The following is a 27,705-nucleotide window of genomic DNA, read 5'->3' as shown; positions in this document are numbered from 1 at the left end:
CATGGTATTGTATACTATGTGTCAAAATATCCAATATACAGAGAATTACAATGAAATGTCATAAAATAGTTGAGCTTCATCCATTAAAGGCGTAGTGCTTTGAAGCTGGACTCCTCTCGTCTCCATCTCTATGTCCTGATAAACCGCTGAGACGTCAGAAGTATTCAGTCTGAAGACTTCACAGCTACAGAGAAAAGGAAAACACAAGAAAACACATTTAGAAAAACATTTAGTCTACACATGATGCACTCTGAACGATTTTACTTGAGACAACATGCACGATTAAGAACACATTATAATATTCATTTAAGGTTTTTCCTACTTGTTTAAACAGTTTGAGTCCATAACATTGATATGACTTTAAACTGAAATGTTTATGAATAGATTACCGTGCTATTTACAATTTAAATGACGTTGACAAATGACCACACCACGGTATGGAGCAGAAGCATATCTAAATGCATTACAAAAAAAAACCTAAACCTTTTTCAAAACACATACTACTTTGCTCAAAGATTTTACTTGATACAACATTCCAAAAAATAACAATAATACTATTTAAATTAGTTTATTCCTATTTATTTAAAATGTTTAATTCAACAACATTGATATGACTTTAAGCTAAGGTTTTCATGACGAGAGGAAATGACACTGACTAATTACTTTGACCAGTGAATGGAGCACAATGTTTATTAAAAAGTAACACATGTAAAATATGCAGCAGGGATTTTTTTTAGTTGAAGCATATCTTAATGCATCAAAAATAAATAAATAAATGCTTTAACCTTTCCAAAACATGAAAAGAAGCAAACACGGCTGTTTTTTTAACGTCAACATTGTTAAGAGTCCCATACGTACGTCTGTATTTAGGTCTACTTTTGGATCCTACATGTTAAGTTGATCATACATTTAAAGCAATATATAAATATGGGGTATAATAAAATAATACATTTAGATTTTGAGGGTCTTATTGACATAAATCCTACAACAAAAGGCAACACTATTTTACATGTATTTATGTATTTATTCCACATTAATTCTCTTAAAATAATTACAGATAATGCTGTTCAGGCATTTCATACAAACTCCAGGTTGTGCTGGTGATATTTGCATTGTAATATTTGATGTATTAATTATTTTACTGTATAGTGTCTGTTTTGGAATTAAATACAATAAAAGCTTAACATTAGAAACAAATTATAATAACAAATTATGTACATAAAAACAAAAAAAGCATGAATGCATTCCAAAGCCCCAAAACAAAAAGGTAACCGAGCATGCGTGTGTTCAAACAAACATAAAACTCTCAACACAAATGTCACCATCATGTCAAACGGATGCAGAAGGAAAAGAGAGGATGAGAAAGAGGCAGGAGTTTCCAAAACAAACCCCCCATCGGGGGGGATCCCTCTGACCCTCAGGACACACTGCCATGCAGCACAACACATGCAGCAGAAGCATGTTTTCACACAGATTAGTAGCGGGCGGGTTCCTCACAGTTGTTAATGAGGCTGTGAGGGAACACAGATGTCCGCTCTGGTGACACCGGTTACTTACTGAGCTAAACCCCTCGGCTCTGAGTCAGACCACAGTGGAGAGGCCTACTGCTATATGAGAGGTCGTGCTCTGGTAAAAACAGAACAGCAAAAAGGTGGTGAGTGAAACTAACGCTTCAAATATTCCACTACCAATTAAGTTCTTGAGTCTAAAATCTAAACCAAAATATACCCATTAATTTAAATTTAAATTTCTCCAACATCGGTTACAATCTGCCAGTCAGTCTCGTCTTGCGTAGTTCAATTTTAAGATAAATAGCCGTTTATGAAAACAGTATATCAGAATAAAAGGTCCCCATTCAGATGAATGTGTGAATGAAGGAGAATAATAATAACCAGACTTTTGTAGCTGCAAAATGTGCACATTTATGTTCAGAGTTACATATTTGATTACAGGTCTGGTTTAAAGCTTACACAGAAAGTGGGAGAAATGAATGATAAACCTCTTTGTATGAACAGATATCAGTGCAGGCTCAACGTCATCAAAGATTTTTTGATTTGACCATCATAGCAAAATAAAGGTTATAAACAGAGTTTAAAATACTGGCTTATGGCTTCTTTAGGCGAATAATCAACATGATGCTAAAATGTTTTTAATTATCATTTATTCTTTCTAAGTTACAAAGTGCAGTATTTGACTCAAATGCTTTTTCCCTGAACCAGTGGATATAACGTACAGTTTGGGCGGACCTTTCCATAATAAGAGATGAAGGTTCAACGTGAAAATAATCAAAAAATCAATAAGTAAAAAATATAGTAGGCTATGGCTTACATTGAAAGAGTTTAAGGTACAATCAAGAAGATTACATCTCTTTTAAAACAACTGAACAATTTAAGTTCTCCTACTGTCCCTGAACCCACTTACGTTTTTCACACGCTGAATTGAATAGTAGACAAATGCAAACAGATGTTGTGGGGTGAAGTGTTCATATATCTATATAAAAGGTAGGCTTAATCTTAAAATACATCACTTAACATTGAGACACCAAATATAAATGGGTGTCACCGCAGCTACGCTTGATCTAATTCTGTACTTTACAAAATGCACTCGCAGGAAACCACATGATAGATGATGATGATGATGATGATGATAATCAAACACTCACTGCTGTGATGAACTTGGTGCCCTGGGGTTGGAGGTCATCCTCTTTCTGGAATATGGAAGGAGAGGCGATGGAGGAAGGAGGGCTGGAGGAGCACAGGAAAGGGGGAGTCTCGTTGTTGTTGTTGTTGTTGTTGAAGGAGTCCATGCTGAGGCTGGGGTGCTCAGGGATGGTGAGGGTGCTCAGCCCGGTCACACTGTCACTGGAGGGACACTGGGACGATGTCTCTGAGCTCTCAGTGACTGCACACAAACACACGGAGGAAATACATTAATACTGCAGTAGTGGATAACGCAACAAAAACATTTCTTACTGAGGTGAGAGTTTAAAGAAGGTCAGTGAGTTGGCTTTTATATACGATACGATACGATACGATAATACTTTAATGGTCAGATCAAGTCTGAAATGTGACTTGCACACAGCAGCTCCATGTGTAACATCAACATAGACAAATATCAAGACACAATATGTGAAAATCAAACAACAAACATTTAACATAACAGCACAATCACTGAGAGAAAACATGTTCCATTGAAGCTCTTGTGTGCAGTATTCAAAATGTTTAGACTTTGGCAACTCCTAGTGGTAGCAGCAAAGAAGACACCGGCAGGCAGTAATCCCCTGTACACATCTTACAGATAGAGTTTATATATCTGTTTTTTATATAGCTTTTTGTTTTGTGCTTACTTTCTCTTTTATGTTTCTCTGTGAAGCTATTTGTTACATACGGTAAAAACAGACTGACTGGGTGAATACTTGTGCAAATAACTATTGTGTATTTGTAAATAACCTTAAATCACTTTGAAGAGATCTGTTCATTTGAACTTAAAAGAGTCTTTTTTTAGTTAAAGATAGCTCTACTTTGATTCAGTGCTGTAAGACAGTTAAACCTGAACACATAAATACCTTTTATAGGCCGTGTGTGGGTTGAAGAGTCCTTAAAAAGGTTTTATGATCAGATCGGCTTACACTGTTTTACCCAGAGTTTATGTCCTCACACATCAAGAGTTATTGCATTTTCTACTGTGAGACGATACTGAGCAGTTTTAATTAAATTAGGTTGGTGTTAAATTAACAGCTCAAAGAATACTTTCAGGGGTAAAAACTGAAAAGCAGGAGAAAGCAGAAATGTAGTATTGAAAGCCCTCTTTGTGTATGTTTGCACCCAGAATGTTTCTGTATAAGAAAGAAACATAGATACATTTCCTGATGTTTTTTTTGTCTTAACAGAAAACAATGATTCCTATTGGTTCCCACTCACTCATGGAGGGCTGGCTCCCGCTGTCCTGCTCCAGCTCGTCTTCCTCTATGCAGTCGTAGGGCCACTGGGCAAAGGAGGGAACGCTGGTCACCAGGTGTGGGTGTGTGTGCGGGTGAGAGGGTGAGGAGTAGAGATGGAGGTTGAGCGGGCCCAGCAGGGAGGAGGACGACTGGCTGCTGGAGGAGGAGGTGCTGCTGTTGGAGATGGTGGAGTGAGGTCTCTTGAAGGAAGTGGCGTGTTCAAACGAAGACACCGCGATGGAGGCCCTGGTCCTGGGCTCTGTTGGTGGAGACAGAGAGGGAGCTGTGAGATCATAGGGGTGATGACAAGTGATGAGAATCTATGAACATTCCTGTGGTTGTTAATGAGGGTAATTACGGGATGAATACGTTTTTTACAGCATCTCTGGTGAGCCGTGAAAGAAGAGTAATGTAAAATGATGTACTGCGGTGGTAATGAATTCAAATCAGTATGGATTAGATTACATCTGGTTTGTGAACTCTCATAATACTACCCGCATTAAAATACTTGGAAGCAAGAGACAATTATATGTGGTTTTCTATCTACATGTTTACAGGGTGAATCATAGGTGCAACAAACTGAAGATTGAGAGAAAAGACAACCCGTTTTCAAGCTCACCTGACCCCTTCATGAAATAGTCGATGGCTCTGTCGCTGATAGCTGCATCACTTGGCTTGATGTCCATAAAAGGCTTGCTTCCAATCCCCATGGAAACCATCTCCTGCATGCGCAACTCTACAATCGAGAAGTTAAATACTTTAGTGACCACATCTTTGTGTTCCGTGGGATAAAGATGATAATTACAGTTACACACACCTCTGTTCCTGAGCGCCTGCCTCCACAGGATCTTCCCTATGATGGCGGTCCACACAGCCTTGACCTCTGCAGAGCTGGCCTGCAGGATGAACGTGTCCTGGGACTTCCTCCGACGGAACCAAATCTCAAAGCGTAGGCCGCTGTCGCCAACATTTTCAGTCATACCTATCTCTGCTGTCTAAAAAGAAAAGAATAGAAAAAACACTGTTAAATGTTTTGTTATTGGACAAGCAGAAGAAACTGCCAACAGAACCAAAATAAACTCTTACTTTGAAAGACTGTTTATAGATGTAGAAGTCATATCCTCCTTCGATCTTCTTGGTCTTGCTGAAGAGGATAAGGTCTTCAAACAAGAAGACGTGGCGGAGGTATTTCCTCCGTCCACACCAGACTATGAACTCGTCCTGGCAGCGGAGTTGACCCTGCTCTTTCAGGTTCACCTGGAGAGGAAACAGGGCCGATAACATGCGTCAGAGAGGAACAATACAGATCCTGGTGGGAGGCTGACCTCACTGTGCTGCGTGCATAACAAGATGACCTCCAATTTAAAAATAGTTCTTGTCAAAGTGTCTTATAATAAACTTAAGTAGTGTTTGGCTCTTTATGCTGACATCAACATATCCTTCATAGCAGCACATGCATTTCTACTTACATCACAACCACGAATGGCATCCATGGCCAGCAGGTCGTTGCCATGGCGAAGCTGAAACTTGACCATCTCCTCTGCGGTGCGGAGGTCGCTCAGTTCCTGCTCCTGGGACTGACTGCACTCCTTGATCAGGTCTTTCAGCAGCAGAGCGTATTTACTCATCCTCTGGATGGGCTTCAGCAGGTAGGAGGCCAGGTCCATCTTGTCCTCGAGCTCCATCTGCATGTTCTGGAGGGAGAAGCACTCAGGATTATCATCGTGGTTTCACTGCTCTTACTACGAACTGTTGTTTTTAGTATGGGCTACTTATGCAAATGTTCAAACATGTGCAAACTGAAGGTCAATTATTGTTTCTTCTTGTTTAGTACCTGTGTTAAAAGTTATTAGACATGACCAATACGAAACATTTTAGGCCAAAGTCTATATTGCTATTGTTTTTAATATTTCTACATTTAAAAATCCAACAAAATATATTCATCAGCTTCATCATCAACACATCCCACAAACAAACCTTTATATAAGAATCCCATAAACATGATCAATACAAAATTGTGATATGAAGTTAAGATAAGAAGAGATAAAAAGAAATATAAAATGTGTTACAATTTTTACTTTAAAAAATCTATGTTTAGGTGCTTTCTGTTAGACTTTACTATGACATGTTAACACTGTCGAAATTAACTCAAATGCTCCATCCACTGATGTCATTAAACAAATTGAAAACAACAAGGAGGTAAGATCTTGAGCTGAGAACATTTTTTGTCAAACTCAAACGTATTTCTGGGCATTTCTGTACTATAATTTAAATAATCTGATACCAATATACTGTCTTGTGAAAAGCTGAAATCCAATATGAACCATGTCAAGGTATATATTAATATTAAATATTTGTTGGGATCCATTTATTTAGTGCTTCACGTAAACATCATGGACTTTTGACCTGCCTCTGTTTGAGGAATGTAAGCAGAGTTTCCAGACGCACCTTAAAGAATTCGTTCCCATGGCTGCTGAGCAGAGCGTCGGACTGAGGCTTATTCTTGCTGTACAGAGCATACATTCCAAACTGATCCTCCTGCACACAAGATTAACATGTTACAACAGTAAGAAGTATGCATTTCAGCATGCCAAACACCATAATGAGTCAGCTCCAAGGAGACAGTTATTGTATGGGTTCATTATGCTGCTGATGGACTAAATGGGGATACAAACAATAATAGAACTGTACAGTGAAAACCTGAATACGCTGAAAACAATAACTTAAGTTGTTTTTAAAAACGTCAGGGACTACAGGTCAACACATCATTACGATCACTTAGACCTGACTGATGTTTTTAGGCTGTCACCGGGCTGCTTCAGGGCAATACGACTGACTGTCTGGACTCACGTGTCTTTGAAAGCAGCTGCTGATGGACAGTGGGGAGTGGGCGCAGGACTCCAGCTCCTTCAGGAAGTACCGACTGTGGAAGTCCCACAATTTCTCCACGTTCCCGAAAATGATGCTGCGCTTCCCCCTCAAGTCCTGGGGCAAGTCCAGGCGCTCCATCTCGGGGAAATAGTGCTCAATGATGTAGTTGAGAGAGCGGACGTACTCCCGCTCCGTGGTGATCATCTCGTCCATGATGTGCTGCACTTTACTGGTGGACAGAAAGACATGATAGGGTGTAAGAGTATTTAGGATATTTACTGTGCATTGGTACATATACAACATTAGGTAATCAACACAAACATTTACAACAATGTTGATGATTTAAGTAATCCTTTTATAAATCAAAAACACAATTCTTCTTTGTATTTCAGCATTTCAAATAAGGATTTGCGTATTTCATCAGAATTATTTTATAATATACAAATAAATTGGAATATTTTAGGGTTCCTTTAACAATAATTAAACCATATTTGTCTGGGAATCTACACAGAAAGTTTTTGTTGCACTGGAAAGAACTTCCCAAAGAAATTGAACTGCAGTTTTACAGCTAAGTTTGTTAGAAATGTCATATTGTTTGTTCTGTTTTTGTGGTTTTTGTCCATGCTCTCTACATATAAACACTTGTATAATACAACATGTAAAGTAATATTCCAGTTTATGTTTAATATCTTTGGTTCACTTCCTCACCTGCTCTGTTTCTTGCCCTCTCCCTCAGTGCCTCCGTTGTTGATCCTGGAGGGCGTGGACATGCTGCGGCTGCGTCCTAAAGCGGGGCTCATCACGTCGGGTCTCTGCAGCTTCTTCTCTGCACACACGTTATTAGCCACCTCCAAACCCTTTATGTACACACCAGTGTAGCCGTGAATGTGGCTGACGTCCGAGTGATGACCGCTGTCCCTCTGGGTCAGCTCATAGCTCATCGTCTTCTTCATGATCTTCTTCATGGGCTGCTTGCGGAGGCGGGACGTCCCGGAGTAGACGGGCTCTGAGTGGCAGGATATTGTCGAGTCGATGGTGCAGTCGCTGTCTGTGTCGTCAAACAAGGACGGACTCTGCCTTAGTTTGCTGTCTGGGTCGGGGGAGAATGTGAAATGTGAGGAGGAGATTGAACTGGTTGGGCTCTTGGAGAAAGGCCCAGCAGAGTGGGGCTTGATGTCCTCAAAAGTTAATGGTGAAACAGGGAAAAGAACACATGCTTTCACTCCATGATGATCTGTAGTGGAAATATGGCTTTCTGGAGTCTTTAAAGAAGCCGCTATGTCAACAGCCGTGGTGTTTGGGGATGGAGTCATGGCCCGGGCCAAAGTCTCTTCTAACTGCTGTTTGGTCTGCTGGCACTTGTGCCACACGGAGGTCCACTGCTGCAGCTGCTGAGGACTCTCCAGGGAGAGCACCATGTCGTTCAGGATGCCGAAGTTGTCCGTGGAGAACTTGGATGCCTCGGTGTAGTAATCCTGCAGGATCTTTTTCACAGATGGCGAAAGTCCGGCACCTGTAGTGTCCAGATTCAGCTGATGGAAATAATCCTGGCAGTGCTCGATCCACTGGTTTGCCTGCACATTGAAGAAAGAAAGATGATACAAAGATCTAGTTGGATACAAAGTATAGGTAATCCAGAAAGAAATATGAAAAATACTTCTGGATTATGATTCATTTATATAGTACTCATTGGAAAGTACCCTGGATGAAAGTGTATTCTTGATCCTACCCCAGGCTTTTATCTCTGTATAATAAGAATATGCTTTTTGCTGTGACATTTTACATTAGTTTTGAATACTTACAGAGTCATAGAAGTCATACAGGTTGGTTAGGATGTCTAGCTGGGTCTTCCTCTTCTCCACTCTGCTTAGGATGGAGCCCAGATGTTGTTTGAAGTCAAGGAGAGCTGAACCTGGAAGAGACTCCGGAGAGTCTTTGACCAGCTGCAGGCCGTGCCTCTGCTGGTGCTGTCAGGATAAGGACAACACAGATCAATAAAGCACTAGTTGTCTTCAAACGATTACACATAAGAATATGTTTTGAGGCCATATTTACCACTGACTCCTCCAGAAACTGTTCCAAGCTCTCTCTCATCTCCTTCACTTTGGCCACAGACAGAGTGATTGATTCCAAAGGCGTGAGCTGCTTCTCTCCCTCTACACTGAACCAGAGTTTAATCTGGAAAGAGAGGGCGGGTTTTTTTTTTAATGAGTATTCTATTTTTGTCAAGAGAAATGAGAAGCATCAGAAAATCTGCAGCACAATGATGACAAGGACAAGCGTGAAGCTCACCTGTTGTGTTTGCTCCTCAAAAGTGCGCACCTCCAGCAGGCTCTCTAACTGTTTCTGAGACTTGTTGGAGAGGATCACGAGCTTATGGACTTCTTCATCTACTTGGTTGTACAGTGCATTCAACATGTCTACAGCATCTCTAAATAAACAAAGAAAACAATAAGAAGTTATAAGAAGTTTATTTAATCGTCACCACAGGTTTTATTCATGTTAACACATGTGGTTAACACTCTCTTCCTTCAGTACCTGTAGTTTTCATTCTCAGAGGCCTCGTCCTTCCTGATGCGTGCGAGGACAGTTCCTCCTTCTAAGCGCAGTCTGTTTAGACGGGTGTCATCGAGTACACGCTTCATGAGAGTCTTCTGCTGTTCCATCACCTCAGACACCTCCTGAAATAAACATATAACAAATAAAGGTTAAAATGTTAACTAATAAATATCACCATGACACTTCCCCAGTTGATAACTTTGACTACATTATGATATTTGTTTTGTATTTCAAGTATTCTGATTGATGTTTGAATATAAAAATGTATGTTGCATATTTGTGAAATGTTTATGCCAAATGTGTATTTGAAATGATTGATTTTAGTCTGTTTTGGGAAATGCTGTTAGTGACCTCAACAGCACAAAGATCATGAAAGGTACTCATTAAGCAAACTCCTGAACTGTTTTCGGTTAAGGTGAAACAGCAAAGAGCTATTGTGTGTCAGACGATGGTCAGAAGGCCAGACCGCCTGCAGGAGCTGGTTTCTGACCTCAGAGGTCTTCAGGTTGCCGCTGTTGCTCAGGGTGCTGATGGACTCCTGAAGAGAGGAGATGGCCGCGCTACAACTGCTGGCAAATGGGTCGATTTTCTGTGAAACAGCGAGAGAAAGTGACATAGTGAGAATATTAGCACTAGCAAATGTAAAGGACAAAGGCAATTTATTAACTACATAACTTTGACAAAACATGTAATATATAATACATGTGGTTAATAACAACTAGGATCCAACTCAAACAAAAACATATTTTTGCAAAGGTATCCCCACCCTAGCCAACCTATTAAGCAAGTTTACAAATATGTTTACAACTCCCAGCCGCGCCCGTCACACCCACCTGTCTGAAGTGGATCCAGTGCTTGTGGTCGTAGTGGAAGTGGCCCTCTAGCTCTCGTGTGAGCTGGGTTTGATCGATGTGCTTCTGCAGGGCTTTCAGAGACGACAGTGTTTCAGTCTGTTGCAAGAAAAGAAAACAAACACATGTCTGTGTCAGCACAGACTACAACAAAACATTACATGGGAATACATCACATCTAAATCTAATTGAAAAGATTGCAAATCCCTTATGAAATGTCCTTAAATCTAGCATTCAAGCAGGTTAAACACCCATCATCCATCTGATAAAAAAGGGTAATTCACCTGTACATCCATGTCTCTCTCAGGTTTGGCTGTCTCCTTGTCCACCAGGAAGAGAACAGTGTAAAGTGCATTGGGTGCTAACGCCTGAAAAGAAAACATGCCAAATTAATGACAAAGTGACTTAAAATACAGAAAATAAATTATAATACTGTACATGTAGATACAGAATGCGTAGTAAAAATGATTTATGACGCACGTGTTGCGGTTTAAAGAATTATGATCCTGACATCAGTATGAAAACTCATCACCATAACATGATATGTCTCTTGTAAGACGGCTGCAGCCAGCCCGCTCCCAGTGTGCGGTTAAAAACAGACAAGTAAGTACAGGCTTCCCCACAAGAGCCCTGAGGGCAGACTTTTTCAGAAAAATGTCTTGCAACTGCAGTACTTACACATTTGAAGGAGTGTCACTTCAAAAAAGCAAACAAGAGACTGTGAAACAGACTGAGAGCTAGAACAATAAGAAGTGTGTAAGGAACGTCATAGTGTAATAACTGTGAGAGAGCCGGCCAAGAAGACAACAGAGATTTAGCAGGGTCTGAACACTCTCTGGGTGTGTGTAATTACATATTTTCCACTGCGGGCTCACCTGCAATTCAGACAGAGATGACAACAGAGCTGGAACAGACTGCTGCCTCCTGCTGTCTATCACAACAGTTAAGCCTTGATCACGCCTTTCTTTCCTGAAACCAAAGCATTACTGTCAGTGCACTGTCTTTAATCAAACACTTGACTGCATGAAATACCATCATTTGAAAGAAATCAATTGAGGGAAACCTGATAAAAGAAGACGATAATATCACATTTTAAGATGGATTTGGAGAGTCTAACAACTTCAATAACATTTATCTAATATTCTCTACTAGAAAGACCTTACTTAAAGACCTTTACTGACCTTACCCCATATACAAATTCTGACTTTTTCATTCATTTATAAGTTATCAAAGACAGCTGCAGTTTGAAGCAAAAGGCTAAATGTGTTAATGCAGTCTTTAAGGGCCAGCACTCATGTTAACCTCAGGGCTAAGACACAGCTGTGAAAGTTATTCTTAACTCAGACAAAACAAACCCAGAGTGTATGACTTACCGCAGCGTGGAGTAGTAGTAGCCCAGTAAACAGGTGAGGTCACTGACCGTGCAACTCTCACCTGCCCACACCTGAGCTCTGGTGCACACCTGCAGCACGGCCCTCCCACTGCGATCTCGGTTTCCTGGAAGAGAGAAGGCCAGAAGGGGGTCACTGACTACTCACATGTCAACTTCATTTTCTATGTCAGGAGTGTTTGAGCTTGAGCAGCTCAGTATGATCACAATGTCCTCCTCTATGTAGGGGGATCAGATACCAATGCAAAAAGTATTTAAAAGTTTCTATAATATCTGTTAAATCAAAACTGAAGTGACAAAAAACAATGACTGGAGAGGGGAATACCCAGTTTTGTATATCATCCTTTCACGACAGACCTTACACAGTGCAATATTATCTAGAGATAAACCAGTAGTATATTCAAAACTCAAAATTACCACAACGGTTCATAAACTAAATTAAGATAATGTCTTGACACGGTATCCTCTGTTAAGTCCTGTTCTTCATTTCCAGCAATGGAGAAAACATGTTGGACACATGATATATCATGGTATAATTCTTTTTACAATAGGGTAAGGCTTTAATAAGCATTGCACATGTGTTGTTTAGTTGTGATATTAACTGAAATGGATAAAACATTAGATCAGAAACTAAGAATTAAAACACATTATTTTCTCAACAGTTTTCTGAAGCTCTTTAAAGATTATTATTTGGGGGCTTTTTCCTTTATTATACATACAGCTGGAGAGAGACAGGAAAGGGGGAGCAAGAAGGGATGACAACAATGGCCAAAGATTGTGCTCAAACCCATGGCTACTGTGACAAAGACTAAGCCTTAGTACATGGGCCGCCCGCCCTACAATGTAAACTACTGGGGCACTATGTTCTGCTCTCAATGTGAGTGAAATATGATACAGTACAGGACTATTTAATGAGTTTGCCAGATACCTGTAAGACAAGCTATTAGGTCAAATTGAAAGCAGCTTATGTCAGCAATGCCCACATCACTTGTCCCCTACCTGGCAGGATCACAGCACCCGATGTGAGCAGCTCTTGGTTTAGCTCTGACACCAGTTTAGGGAGGGCCGAAAAACTCTCAAAGGAAAAGCCTGATGCTGAAGGCCTCTTGAGCGTCGTCCCATTGGCTGCTTTAGGACTGTGCGACTCTTCTCCACTATGCCTGTGCCGCCTGCTGTCAGTGCTGATGGTGTCATTACGCTGTCCTGTAGAAAAACATATAAATAGTTGGCACATTGTCAAAGTGATACTTACTAAGCCGCAACTGCACAAAAATGCAGTGCAATCAATATAAATTAGAAGCTTCCTTTCACCTCAGTAGTAATCGTAACTCCTCACAAAACAAGTGTTTATTATAGGTGAGGTAGGTGCTGTAGTAGTGAGTTCACTTTGAGTCATCATGGAGACCAGGTGTTTAGTCGGCCTGACTCATGAGTACTCATGGCGGTAATAGACTCTCTTATCTTCACGTCCTCATCTTCCAAACCTGGAGGCTCTGTTTATGGGAATGCTACTCCTGACACAGTTTATAGGCTTGAACCTATTTCTGAAGCAGAAAACTCAGTATAGCTGTTTAACCACTGAATACTTCACTTTCTGTAAGATGATTGACAGAACAATAATGGACAACAAATGTGTTGTCATTTCCCAAGCTTAAATTCTCTGGTTTTAACACTTTAACAAGGCAAATTATGCCACTTTAGACTAGACTAAATTGTAAGCTTGTATTCTTCCCAATATTTTTGGAAATCTTTAAAATAAACTATTAATCGTTTGCAAAAGAAAGCAGTGGGATTATATTTGAAAACAAAAATAAGCATTACATGCAGCCCTAGTTTTAAAACTGAGGAAACTCAACTCAGAGTATTTGATTTGTAGTACAAAGTGTGACAGCTCATCTGTTTTGGTTGCCATATTTGCTGCACACACTTGAGCCTGGTGTGAATATAGCACCTAGATGCTATCTATCCACACATCCCAGAGTTGTGGCTTTTTTGTTGGGTTTTCCTTTGCTTTTAAAATATAAAACCAATGCAGCTCACCCTACTGATGTCACAGACTTTAACTCTTCATTATTACAACTCATTTGTAATAAATACATCGATGTTACCATCATGTTTACTCTTGTCTGCCACCCAGGAAACCAGGCTGTAACAAATGTTAACACTTATATTTTATGAGAACATTTAAAATACCATATAATAAGACTGTTTAAAGCCATGTCTGTGGCTATGTTAGGCTTTAATTAGACACAGGAATGCTTTGAGCTAAAGGCTAATACCAGAATGCTAACATGCTGATGTTAAGCAGGGGTAATGTTTACTGGGTTCACCATCATACAGTTTAGCATCGTATCATGCTTGAGCTTTTTACTTATCAATTATATTTGTCACATGTAATCTTAGACTATAGGACATTCATGCCAGTGCCCTTCATTTGTGCATTAAAAGAGATTACATACAATATTAGTTGTTAAAGGTCCCATGTCATGCTTTTCCGGTTATTACCCGTCCCCTTGTGTTATGTAGCTTTTTCTGCATGTAAACGGTCTGCAGAGTCACAAACCCTCAAAGTACACCCTGTAGCGAGTAAAACTCTAACACAGAAAATACCTGTCTATGCTGCCCCAGAACGCCTCGTTGGAGATTTTTCTTTTTCTTCCTGGGTACAGTGACGTGACCATGCCCAGGTCCAAATGGACCAATCCGTGGAGCTCCTCACACACACACACACACACACACACACACACACACACACACACACACACACACACACACTCAGCCGTATATTTTCTCAACCGCGATACTCCGCGGAGTTTCGCCGGCACACTCAACCTTATCTTTTCTCAGCCGCAGCTGCGTGGATCTCCACTCACAGTTCGCCACACACTCACGTGTGTGTGCTCAGGCTGAGTTCATGCTGAGTTTCGTGTTGCCTCGCTGTCTCGCAGCAACCAGGACACGACACCAGTAATACAGCTCACACTGTCGGCTCCTCGAGTCTCAAAGGGCGGAGCAGCGAGCCCCGCAACGTCCCGCCAACACGGCACCCAGACCCCACGCAGCATTCTCATCTGTTTGTCATTACTGGTGTCATTTTCTGGTTGCTAACAAACGCCATTGTAACACATAAACACACATCAGAGCACAGTGGGCTCATAGGGAGGGGGGGAGGGGGGGGGCAGGAGCTCCAACAAGGCGTTTAGGACAGAGAGTGAATACACATATTATACAGAGATGCTGTATGAGAAAACCAATGTGAGTTTGGAACATTGAACAATGTCAATCTATTCTAGTAGACCTCAACAATGGAATTATGATCAGTAGAAATGGCCATGACATGGGACCTTTAAGATATTTCAGTCTGGCTCAAAGCGGTGGTCTAACCCGCTGACCAGCAGACATTCCCATCCCTAGAGCCGCAGTCATAAATTATAGATGTCATTTCAAACCATGAAAGAACTAATAGGCTTGGAAAAAATAATAAAACCTTGATAAGCCATTGTGCAGCCAACTCTACAGTTAGATCTGTAAATATCAGTCTCTGATGGATACCTGTTGTGTGTTTTTAAACCGTTTCAGGCCTCTTGTATTGTCCTGCTCTGCTCTGTGACAGTAAACCTCCCAGCTCAGCCTCTATTGTCTTCAAACAGTCGGTGCATTTCCTGTGCGACTGTGTGGCCAGGCCTGTGTTTGCTGCATGTTTCCTAAATTGCTTTGTTTTCAGAGGAAGTGGCAAATGTAGAGTAAAGCCTCCTGTGTGAAAGTCTGTATTTTGTGTAGTCTGCTGGACACATTGGAAAGCCGTAAAGAGGCTAAATGTGCACTGGTGGATGGACCTTTGAGTAACTGATCACATAAATCACAGAGGATGTGTTTAGATATTGCAGTTTGCTCGCTCATATCATGAGTAATTCAACCCCTTCAGGAGTATTTTATTCAGAGTGCTGTGACTCAGAGCAAGACACAGGCATGGATTGAAAGGCTTTTTTTTTCTTGTGGATCCCCAGTGGCTGATTGATTTACAAAGAAACTTTTGTAAATGAGAGAACCCATCTGGGATCAGTGCAGCCCCCAGCCCCAATAACACTGTAGGGTCATCTCATTGTGGGATGCTGGGGTCCCTGTGGTTGGTTTACAGGGTTTACAGGATCCTTTGTTGCCTTTCAAATGTCGTTGTGGGAAACCTGCTTTGCAACAGCTGAAATACAATCCCCTCTGAGGTAATCTCAGGAACGCAACACCAATGTCATTTAACTACTGTATTTTTGCTGCATGGAGGGTATTTCACAGACTTAAAAAGAACAAACAAGTAATCACCTCTACTTCAACAATACTTCTAAGTACAACCTTAGCTATGCTCTGGCATTGTTCAGGGTACGGATTCAAAGATTTAAATAAATTCAGCCAGTTTTAACCTCACATTTCAATTCACGGAAGAATCTGTGTTTTCTAAAAACAACTGAATTCCCTGGGTGGTATTCTCACATCGCCCCTTTCCTGAGCTACCCTGTATGAACCAACACAACAAAAACAGACTGACAGTGGTAAAGAAAACACAGGGTGGTGAGGTTCTGAAGTTTTGTTTCCAGGGTAGGGCCATACCTGTACCCTGAACGTGCCAAAGACTACACAGAGTGGGCTTTGAAAAGCTATCTGTCACCAATGACAGCGTTAACGCTTTAGGTTAAAAGCTGTCTCAACTCCAACTGCAGCCACCTGACGTTCTGATGTAACCGCTGCTGCTGCAGGGCACGAGTACTCACTCTGGTGAGGAACCGCCATTATTTGACTATTAAGAGTGAAACTTGGTTTTCGCGCCCTTAGGTTATATTATTTGATAAGGGAGAAATGAGTCATGGACTATAATTAAAATTCAACCGCTCTTGTAGAAAACAAAACTGAATACAATCCTGAATACGTTTTGAGTTCTTCAGAAAGCATACAACCAAATCAATTTGATATATTTAACCCTCATTTAAACTGGGATGTGAACCTTTTACAAATGTGTCATAATTGTATATTTTTTCTTTGTTGGAAAAAATCCTAAACAATCTCAAAAAGCAGAGTACTGTAATTTAAAAAAAGCTTTACTCTTTGATCTAGTGAGCTTTTATGGCAGCAGGTGTATATGGGATTGACTCAAAATAAACCAAACATGTCCTGCATTCAAAATGTAGTTTGGTAAATGAAGTTATATCAGCAAACTACTATTAATGTTATTATAAACTGTTCCCTTACTCCCATTTTGAGTAACATACATATGGTAGTGTGTCCCAAAACTGTACTTAGTAAATCTTCTTTGGAACTTTCCATTGACGGTAAAGCCAACAGAAAAGGTATGTGCATGTCAAATGTTACAGTAACTTAAGTGTGATTTATTTGACAGCATCACATACCTGAGTCGTCTTTGCTGCTTCTCCTCTCAGAACCAGGCAAAGCTGCCTCAAGGTCCAGCTTCCCAAAACGAAGAGCGTAGCCATTCATCAGCTTTTTAGGAGTGGTGGTACCTGAGCCCCCAGAGGAGGATCGCTCTCTGTGGCCTTTAACCTGTCCAGCCTTGTTAGTCCTCTCCAGCGACTTTGAGCGTCTTTCTGCTCGTCTCTCTGCGCTCCTCAGCCCCCTCTGTAAGTAAAGTAAAGGTGTGCTGGGCCTGGAGTCATCTCCACCGAGCCAGCTCCGGCTGCCCAACCTCCGAGATAAGTGTTCTCTGGAGGAGGTCCGGGGGTCTGGGCTGCTGCCTGGTGTCACTGGACTCTCTCTTAAGCAAGCACTGTGCTCTGAGCTTTCCTCCAGTATGGATTCAGAGCTGGACCCGAGACTCATGGGGTTCTGCAGGGCCTCCATGTAAGATTTCCGGAAAAGTCTTCTGCTCTCAAATTGAACGGAGTCCCTTGGGAGGCGACGGCGAGGGCCTGGGTTACTGAGGTCCGTGCTAAAAGACAGCATCTTGGAGGCCCGCCCAGCGCTATCCTCGCTCCCTATCCCACACTCTTCAGTGGGTCTTTCCATTTTAATGATGGGTGTAGCAGCGTCCGGAGCACTGTCACTGTGGCTCCCACCGCTAGGGTCCATGAGGGGTCTGTGTGGGGAGTTTGGCTCAGAGAAGATCGAGTCAGCTCCCTGAGAGTGCAGTGACTCTCTGGAGCTGCGGTGGCTGTCCAGAGTGCCCGTGGACCCGCTGGTGCTGCAGGTGCTCAGGTGACCACGGAAGCCACCTCTGCTGCAGCGCGCCTGCATGATGGCGTCTGCCGTGCTGCTGACAAACAGAGGGTTGACCACGTTCTTCCACGGCGTCCTGAACACAGCTGTACCAGTGGTGAGCAGACAGTTCTGTAGTGGGTGCAGGTTTCGGTCCCGTGTTACATTCTGCAAGAACTCAGCTGTGAAGACGCTGCCATACATGCTCTCTGCGATGGGGACATCTGTAATTGCCTGCCCAGTGACCGACAGACATTTTATCACAAGCTTTGCAGTCTTACGGCCTAAAGGAACAATCTGTAAGTAGAAGTCTCCTTGCTTTAGTCGAACTTTGTGCAGGGGGGCAAGCTGCAAGACGACTTTCTCGTGGATGCAGAGAGGCCACCCCTCATGATAGAACAGCAATCCTCTGAACCTCACCTGAGAGAAAAGAGAGAAATCTGTCAATACCCACTCTCATAAAAGTGTGTCATTGCTCAGCTGTGGTACGACTGACATCTGCAAAGCTGTGTTCAAACACATGTTTAACTTTAATGGAGTGGCGAGATGTTTTCACGGGACACACAGGATGAATCACTGACGGCAATCACTCGACTAAAGAGGAAAACCTGTCTGATCAGGCCTGGTTTCGCAGCAAGCAGAACACAATATTTTTTTCTGTGACAGAATAAGAAACAGGCTCTAAAAGCAAAGATGCTGTGCTTGAAGGGTTTGTTTGAGGATGTGATCTTCCTCTGAAGCCTCTCATATTGCCTTCAATACAAAGACTCTCATGCATAGTAAGCTGTTCTCAGGGGCTATGTTTGGGTCAAACTATGGCTATCGTCAGAGTGTAATCACAGCTCAGATGAATGCATAGGAATAAAGTGTCCGTGCTTCGGTTGTAGAAGCCTAACCCACAGCAATCAAAGCTTGTGAGCGAGAATATTGGATTTCACCTTGGACCCAAGAGTCCATGGCAGCCTCTCAAACAGACAACAGTTTGCCTCTGTTTCCCTATTCAGAGAAAGATGGCAGCTTTTCATCTTGTTTTCGGAACAATGAACTCTGTCTCAGTCTGATGCTCCCCCTTCCCACTCAGCACAGATATTCACACTCAGCAGCACTGTTCTCACATTCTTTTGTCACAAACATTTTTGTCTCATCACTTTAGTGGCTTATCTATCATGATGTTTATTATTCAATGTTTGGTTTGGTCAAAGTGTTTAGGAAAGGAGATATGGATAGTTAAGGAGGGTTTTTATTTATTTTTTCTCTTGTGTGCAGTTTCTTCATATTTTATTTCAGAATGAGGCCAAAAAGGATCCTGGAAAAAATGACTACTATATTGTTAATCAAAATGATTTTGGAAATAAATCACAGAATGTCAAATCAATGTATCCTCAGCTTCCACAGTGATGAATAACTCACACAGGTTTCTTGTTGGATGATCTGAAGGATCCTCTTGGCAGGAAGCAAGAAGTCAATGAGGCAGCGGAGGCCGTCTCCTCTGTACTGCCTTTCCACCACACTGAAGAGCTGCCACAGGACGGTGGCCGCGGTGGAGCTGAAGGGGCGGTAAAGGGCCGACAAGGTGCTCTGGATACAGCTGTCCAAAGACTCAGTGTCCTGAAGAGGAAGACAAAGAACTGTTTTATGTTGGATATCTTAAAACAGATAACGTTTTTGCTAAATATCTCACGGTAAAAATAAGTCTAAAAGCCACTTAGACATGGCTAAACAATAAAACATATGCAACATGGACATGGGAGTGTAGACCGGTGGCTCCCAACCTTTTCGGCTTTTGATCCCTTAAAGGGGACCTATCATGCAAAATGCACTTTTGTACGTCTTTTATACATGAATATGTGTCCCCGGCAGAGTTGGGTGTAACGCGTTACTGTAATAATATTACTTTTGTCGGTAACGGAGTAGTGTAACGCGTTACTTTTATAATTCAGTAATCACACTACAGTTACTAACATTGCCCCGACACGCGTTACTTCGTTACTTTTATAAAATCAGTCATAATCACACTGACAGACAAGAGGGGTTTCCGCCGCAGGTTTATATGTACGTAATCTGCGCGACTTGCGCGTCCACATCTCCACGTGCAGTGCTGCATAAACATGGCAGAGTCAGCGATAACTTTCGAGGGGTGGAGGTATGCCCATTATTTTGAGTTCGTCCGAAGAATAGACAGGAATGTGACGGTGAGGTGCAAACTGTGTCCAGGCCAGAAGCTGTTATCCACTGCTGCAAACACCACGTCAAACCTCAACAAACACCTGCAAAGAACACATGCTGAGGTGAAGCTAATAGCTAAGGACCCCCGAACCCAGAGTGAGGATGTTGTGAGTGCGCCGCCGCCGACTCCGAAGCAGCACAAATTAGAATTTGGAGGACCGGTAACCAAAGCAGAGATGGACAGGCTTGTAGCATCCTTCATAGTAGAGGTAATGTTGCCCATTTGCACAGTGGAATCACCATCGCATCGTTCAGAGATATACTGCGCAAAATACAGATAGCAGGAGACAGAGGACAGCCATAGTCAGAGCTATCTGGATCAGTCTTATGCGACAATGGAAACTGAACTAAAGAGAACATTTGAAACTTTAGCAGTCTGCGTGATCTGCCTGTAGGGAGGGGCTGGCCGGCCCTGCGAGTAAAGTAACGAGTAAAGTAACGAGTAAAGTAACGAGTAAAGTAACGAGTAAAGTAACGAGTTACTTTATGTAGAGAGTAACGAAGTAGTGTAATATATTACTTTTTTTTAAAGTAATATATAATATGTAATATATTACTTTTTTTTAGTAACGACCCCATCTCTGGTCCCCGGTGTTCCAGGGAACTCACTAATGGCGCGTTTCCACTGCAGCGCGGAGCCCTGTTTAAGAGAGCTGTGACGTCAGTGGCCCGTCTTTGGTTGCGTTTCCACTTGGGCTAGTACCGGCCGGCGGGTCCTAATTCACAGTTTTTCTGGCCCCATAAAATCGTGGTTCTAGGGCCAGGAACAACCAGGCTGAGTCGGGCTGAGTATGCTAAACTAGAGAGAGAATCGCTGGCAAGGGGGCTACAACTACAACAAGATGAACATATTTGACCGTGATTTCATTGTAATACACGTTTCAAAATGATGCCGAAGTAACAACATACTGATACCGGTTAGTAAAAACCATGAATTAATGCTTTGACAAGTCTGCAGACAGACGGCAGGCGAAAAACCTTTTAAAATGTGTGTTTTCTAAATGGAGATTGGCTAAGCTAACGCAGTATATTCTCCGATCGTCCACACTCACAACAACGGCCTATACAGACATAAATAAAGCAGCGACTGTATTCGCCATGACACAGGCAGTCTGTGGTTTGTACTTGTTTAACGCTCCGCCTACACTGCGTTACTATAGATACTACCCCAGCACCTAAACTGTAATGGAAATGCGCCATAAAGTGAGTCAGTCCTAACGAGGCCTAGCCATACCGAGCGAGGCCGAGCGAGGCCGTGTAGTGGAAATGCGCCACAAGTGTCAGAAAAACACAACCCTCTCTATTTTCCTCCATACCCAAATCTCTAAAAAAGGGGCTGCAACGGATCTGATAAAAACAGATTTGAACACTTTCCTGACGTCAGGACGGTGGCGCTACGGCTATTGGGCCAACTCTCCACCTATCAGGGGAATGTGGGGTTGGGCCACGGCCGGCCATTGCCGCTCGAAAGCGCTGGAGACGCTGTAGTACATATGCCAGGCCTTTAAGTGGCGCTGTAGTCTGCCACAAAAGCAGCAAAGAAGACTTCCCCCCCATAGTTACCATGGTTACCCTTCTGTTTATTCTCCGCTGTGGCTTTTTTTCTCCCTCCCCGAGGCAAGCGTTTGCTCCCGCTGCAATGCAATCCCTCCCCGTCAAATCTTCCGGACAAAATTAGAAAAGTGCCGGTCAAAGCTTCTTTGTTATTTATTGAGCTTTAAAACAAATGAATAACGACTCTATATAATAAAACACGGAGGACGGAGATATCTTTTTCTCCCCCTCTTCTGACAGCCCAGCAGCTGATCAGAGCACGTCTCCCCTCTCCTGCAGGGGGGCGTGGTCAGCAGAATCAGACACGTAGACAGCAAACAACACATAGAGCGAAATGAGGCATGGCTAAAATGCATGATCTGTTTGGTATTTTGAAAACAGAAATGTATAAATATACCTTATATAGGTATGGCCCTACAATATATCATTTAAATATAGCATGATAGGTCCACTTTAAAGCAAAACAAAGTCTACATCATCACAGGTTATGGCTTTCATAGGTTTTCATTGTAAGGATTTTAAGTAGTGTGAATTAGTATGCAGCATTTTACAAGATTCAAAAAGAAAAGAAAAGGCAGAAAAGAACACACATTCTGTTTAGAGCAAAACAAGTTAATCTAAGAGGACTAAGAGCTGTGCTCAATGCTAACAACAAACAGACTCACAATGACAATGCTAACATGCTGATGTTAAGCTGGTGTAATGCTTACCAAGTATGTCACTGCAGGTTGGCATGTTATTAGCAATAAACAAAGCAGCTCAGGCAGATGGATAGTTACAAAAGTCTAGCTCTAGCTGCAAAGAAATTCCTTGAAAGCCAGCAATGTCCATCTTCTAATGGACTTAAAGGGAAAAGTTAGGATATAACAAATGTTCTCCTGGATTAAACCTTTATGTCCCATGAATATCGGTACCATATCTCAGAGCAATCCACTCAATAATTATTGAGCCAAATATAATACAAATATTGCCCGACAATAACAAGACTTCTGCTTACTGTAGATGGATTCAACCAGATAAACATACAGTTGCATGATCCCACTTAGCCAGACAGTCAGGAAGTTTGAACATGACAGGAAATGTCCGCCATGATGGCCTTTCCATCGTAGAGAGGGGAAACACCTGGTGGGAGTGACGTCACTGTCAGCGATCACAAACAGCAGAACTGGAAAGTACCGACTGGACTCCAGTTGCAGTCGGGATGGTGCAATGATTTCTACTAATAACAACTGTGTCATCGCTGACTTTTCTGACCCTTACGTAACCCGGGCCACCACCACCATGAGATGGGTCATTTGGGAATAGAGCAGTCCTGCGTGAGGTCGACCTGGTCTTGTAGTTGTGTTCACGGTTCAGGCTGTGACCTTCCTCTCAGCAGTGGGAGCCAAGGCCAAACATGCCCTGGCTATCTGTCCTTCCCGAATGGAACACAACAGTGGAATAGAGACATCTGCCTCCAACGATAACCGCACAGATAGATAGCAATGCCAGGGAAAGTCCCACACTATGACAACTGTGTAAGCTACTGAAGAACGTGGGGGTTGAGGATGTAGCCCCTAACTTTCGCTTGAATGTCAAGGCTGCATTTACATGACAAAAAAAGTGCGTTAAAAAAAAGGGGATGCATAGAAATCTAGAGATCGCCCGTGCTCTGGTGAATTAAACTTGTCAGGCAGCCCATGTTTCACCCTTTGTAGGATCTGCCCTATTGATCTAAGCAACTCAGCACCATCAATTAGAGGAGAGTGAGTACAGTTCAGTGCATTGGTACACATGCCACGACTCTACTACAAGGCGCTCATTGTGCACTCCGCCTCTCTAAGTGGTATGTGCTGTACAGTGTTTGGTGCCCTGAAACAAAACGCCCATCTCCATTAGCAGTCGGCCTGCTTTTAGCAAGACAAAAATGTCTCTGGGCATTAGTCACTGTTGCACCCGGGAGGAAAAGAATAACATGTGTTTTTATTGGAGGAAAGCTAACAATAGGAGGAAAGCCTACATAGTTAGGTCACGCCAGCAGGTTTCTCTTCAGGTTTCCAAGGCAGAAAAAAAACAGTGGTAGTGACAGAGGTAGTGTTTTGAAGAACAATTTCTTAACATAGCAGAGACTTGACCTCAATGATCAATCAAATGCTATTAAACCTGTTTCACAGGAGTGGCTGTCCATGTAATCCAGTGCTTTAATATGGACACAAAAACTGCACCTATCCGAACAATAGAAGCAATTTTTACATTCAGAGGAATGGCAAATATTCATTACAGCATCACCCTGAAGGTAATCTCATATGTAAGAACAACATATATTGCTTAACATTTTCAGGAAGCATTTAGAGCTTTCCAAAAAAGTGTCACCTGGCTAGTTGGAGACATATCTGCGTGTCTCAGCAGAACGACTGAGCTTAGCCACCAAAGCTAAGCTTCCCATCCGCTCTGAGCCACAGAGGAATGCAGTGTGTATGGTTGTGTATGTCTAGCCTTAGACCCTCAGCCAGGACAGGAACACATTGGGAAGTCCCACCCTTTCTGATGCCTGGTCTTTGTAAGCATCCGCCTGGGATGGAACACTGAGGTGGTAATTAATGGCTTCAACTCCAGGTGGGACTTAACGTCACGTCAGCAAACCAGCTGCTCAGAAGTTGCACAGAGCTGGTAGAGCAATCTCATGATGGGGGTTTTGTCTGTCAATAAAACAGTAAAAACATACAAGTTTGATTCTCTTTAATATTAACTTGTGGTCGGAACAAATACTGCAAAAGTTGGTAAGCCACTTCAGTTTTATTATATAAAAACATGAAATATTCCATGGGCAAATGTTTTATTGTAATAGCTGGTAACTCTAAACATACATCTCCTTTGAAAAGCATTCATTAGACTGCAAAGAGGAAGAGGAAAACATCAAGTTAGAGAGAAAGAAACAGAGCAGAAGTGCATCGCAGAGAAAGAAGAAGCGAGAGACCTACAGAGACAGAGAGAGTGAGCGAGAGGTGGTCACTGACACATTTAGTGGGTCAGGGACACAAAAGGCGCTGCCTACCAGGCCTCCAGTGGAGCATGAAGCCACCAGGGGAGTGTAACAGGAGAGCCTGGAGCCCCCATACAGACCGCTCACTAACCAACCTGCTAACAGCCTCAAAGGCAGCGGGATGACAAAGGCCACAGGTTGCTCAGACCTGCCCCGCTGCCAGGTGCCAGGACGCCAACAAAAGAGTCTACAGGGACCTCACCATTGAAGCTGCAGTTTGATTCAGCTTTTGATCCATACCAACAGAAATGCTATCTTATGAGAAGAGGAGAGGAGAGGCAAGGATATAAAGGATACAAAGATCTGAGCAATGCACTAATAATTACATTTTAGTTGTAACAAATAATTATGAATGCTAAGACAATGTCTTACATTAAAGGTCCCCTATTATAGTGTTTTTCATCAATATATTATAGGTCTCAGATATATACAAAACATGTCTCTGAAGTGTTTGGCTCCAAACACCAAACAGATCCTGCATTGTAGCATCCCATAATCCCCTCTGTTTCAGCCCAGTTTCAAAAGAGCTGATTCTGGGTCTTTTACTTTAGATGAAAATAAGGAGCCACTCCCCACGCCCCTCTGAGAGATATTTGGTTAAAAAGAACACAATGGTGCTCTAGGAGGAGATTCAGGTGATAAGGTGGGCGGGTGTTACCTTGGTTGGTTATTGGCTAATGGTTACACAAGCCAAAAAATCGTTATGACATCATAAAGTGCCCAAAATCTGATCAGCTCATTTTCAGACAGGTTTTTATATAAATGGATCAGGACAAAAAGTGAGAGAATCTTCTTTCCTGAAACTTTCAGAATCTCTTTACACAGAGGGGACGCATGTTTGTCTATAAAAGACATGAAAAAGTGGATTTTGCATAATAGGTCCCCTTTAAATATGAATTACATTGAATTTATTTGGTGCAGTTTGCAGATCTTTTATCTAAATTCAGCTTTTAAACAAGTGCATTTGACAGCGGCTCAGCTAACATATCTTAGTATAACAAAAAACTGATTTGTGCTTGAACGCAAATACCGGATACATATTACACAAAGACACAATCATTGTATGAACACTAGATAGCACTATCTTCAGTGGAAAGAGGCATAATATTAGAATGGCGTTGTAGCCACTTAAACGTAAACGTAAACTTTATAATGTTATCTCAGCAGATAAACTTTAACCCGAGAGGCCCACACTGATTGTGTGCCAAACACAGCTGGGTCCGTGAGGTGACAGCGAGATCAACAATAATGGAAGTCTGGAGGTGATAAACTAGCCCACCCATAGCTTAAGTCACTATTTTTAATTCCGTAAATAACATTTAAATTCCTTTGTCTTGCTTGTGATGCTAATGTTAATCACCAGCCTATTGGAAATGTTGTAAAGTGTAAGACCTGTATATTTTTTAAGCAGTGTCCTTTTAAAAGTGGTGCACTAAAAAAAGCAGCAAGAGAATTCTTAAAAGAACAAAAAATGAAGCGGGCGGGGGAAAGGAAAAAACGGAACAAAGGCCACGAGGGGAGCAGAAGGACGGGAGGAGAGGGAGGAAACGAAGGACGGGGGCAGACAGGAGGGAAACAACAGGGGCAGGAAAGGGGTCGAGGCAGCACGGACAGACCCGAGAGAGGAGGGGAACGGGGAAAAACACGGAAAAACACACACACCACACACACACACACACACACAACACACACACACACAACACACACACACACACACCCACACCACACACACACACACACACACACACACACACACACACACACACACACACACACACACACACACACACACACACACACACACACACACACACACACACACACACACACACACACACACACACACACACACACACACACACACACACACACACACACACACACACACACACACACACACACACACACACACACACACACACACACACACACACACACACACACACACACACGATTAGGCCTTGCATAAAGGAAAACCCAACAACAAGAAGACAAAAAGTGAATGGAGGTCCTTCCACCAATCAGAGCGGTGATGAGCAGTGACAGGAGAGACAAAGGAGACTAACAAAGTCTGTTGATACCTCTGTAGGGTAAATATAGCACGAGTGCATTCCAAAACAAAAAAGGATGATAAAGGAAAACGACTTATCAGAAAGGACAAACTTCTGTATTTTACTGACCCCAGCTATGATAAATAACACATTGTTCAAATGTTGTTTTCGTCCTTCTACTTTCTTTCTTTTTGTTTAAAGATGAGAGCCCACCCTTGCTGATGATGGCACACAGCAGAAATATGTGGATGTCTACGTTTTCTGAAGAAATACTTTTAAGGTTTTAAGTAAGGGGTATTTATGAGTGAATGTATGTGTTTAGCGCCCTATAAAGTCTGTCCACCTAATTTGTCTTTAACCACATAGTGATTTGCCACAGTCACTTTGTACTTGTCATCAAACAGGTTTAGAACACATTGAAGGGCCATAGATGAGGAATTCTCTCATGCCCTTCAAAGTGAACACCGAGTATTACAAACAGACATCTGACATCAGTAGACAAAATGTTGCTGAAATACAACCATGTACACACTGTGCCACACTGAGTTACCATAATGACACACACAAGAAAACAAAGGCATAATATAAACACTAAATGAAAGTGAAGGGATGTGAAAATATACCAATAACTACAAACATGCTGCTCATTCCTCTCTCACTTTATGAATGTCTAAATAGATATCTGCCTCAATGTTTAGTCAAAAGAACAACAAAATCGTCCACAGTCAACAACTGAAGCCAGGTTTGCACTCAACACAGATGAGTGAAAACATACAAAAACAGACCCAAAGGAAAACCTGAAAAGGTCTTAGTAAAACTTCAAAGAAGACATATTTAAAGTTCATACCTTAATACTCAGGTAGTTGTCACAACTCCGAGACTTTGCTCTGGAGTGCATTTTGCCCAGTGACAGCATTTAGGCACCAGACAAAGTGCCAAACTTCAATAAATAAACAAGTGACATCAATTCCAAGCGCCAGGATCCACCAGTGTACAATCCTCTGTGTAAGTGCTGTAGGTCATTGCAGTGATATCAACAGGTC

General features: G+C 42.2%; 1 protein-coding gene across 2 annotated transcripts; it reads right to left on the bottom strand.

Moving 5' to 3' along the window:
• Positions 1–23: 23 nt before the first annotated feature.
• Positions 24–27,705, bottom strand: zgc:158766 (uncharacterized protein LOC100009641 homolog). 2 transcript variants are annotated; one of them, XM_034127724.1, is made up of 24 exons: positions 27,510–27,705; positions 19,220–19,417; positions 17,008–18,229; positions 12,611–12,814; positions 11,595–11,718; positions 11,097–11,190; positions 10,506–10,589; positions 10,204–10,320; positions 9,861–9,959; positions 9,350–9,492; positions 9,104–9,242; positions 8,867–8,989; positions 8,614–8,778; positions 7,520–8,385; positions 6,791–7,040; positions 6,389–6,478; positions 5,410–5,634; positions 5,027–5,197; positions 4,758–4,935; positions 4,560–4,676; positions 3,921–4,199; positions 2,663–2,901; positions 1,558–1,626; positions 60–184 (listed from the first exon to the last, which is right to left on the bottom strand). In XM_034127724.1, the coding sequence occupies exons 1-23, from the start codon at positions 27,576–27,578 to the stop codon at positions 1,582–1,584; spliced, it is 5,241 nt and encodes a 1,746-aa protein (XP_033983615.1). In that variant the 5' UTR covers positions 27,579–27,705; the 3' UTR covers positions 60–184; positions 1,558–1,581. The 2 variants fall into 2 exon arrangements, with proteins under 2 accessions (XP_033983616.1, XP_033983615.1); XM_034127725.1 differs by lacking the exon at positions 1,558–1,626 and having other exon boundaries at positions 24–184; positions 27,510–27,704.

This window comes from Trematomus bernacchii, unplaced genomic scaffold (genome assembly GCF_902827165.1).
Source record: "Trematomus bernacchii unplaced genomic scaffold, fTreBer1.1, whole genome shotgun sequence".
NCBI classification, from domain to species: domain Eukaryota; kingdom Metazoa; phylum Chordata; class Actinopteri; order Perciformes; family Nototheniidae; genus Trematomus; species Trematomus bernacchii.
The sequence above is the reverse complement of the archived record's forward strand: the minus strand, read 5'-3'. Positions and strand labels throughout refer to the sequence as shown.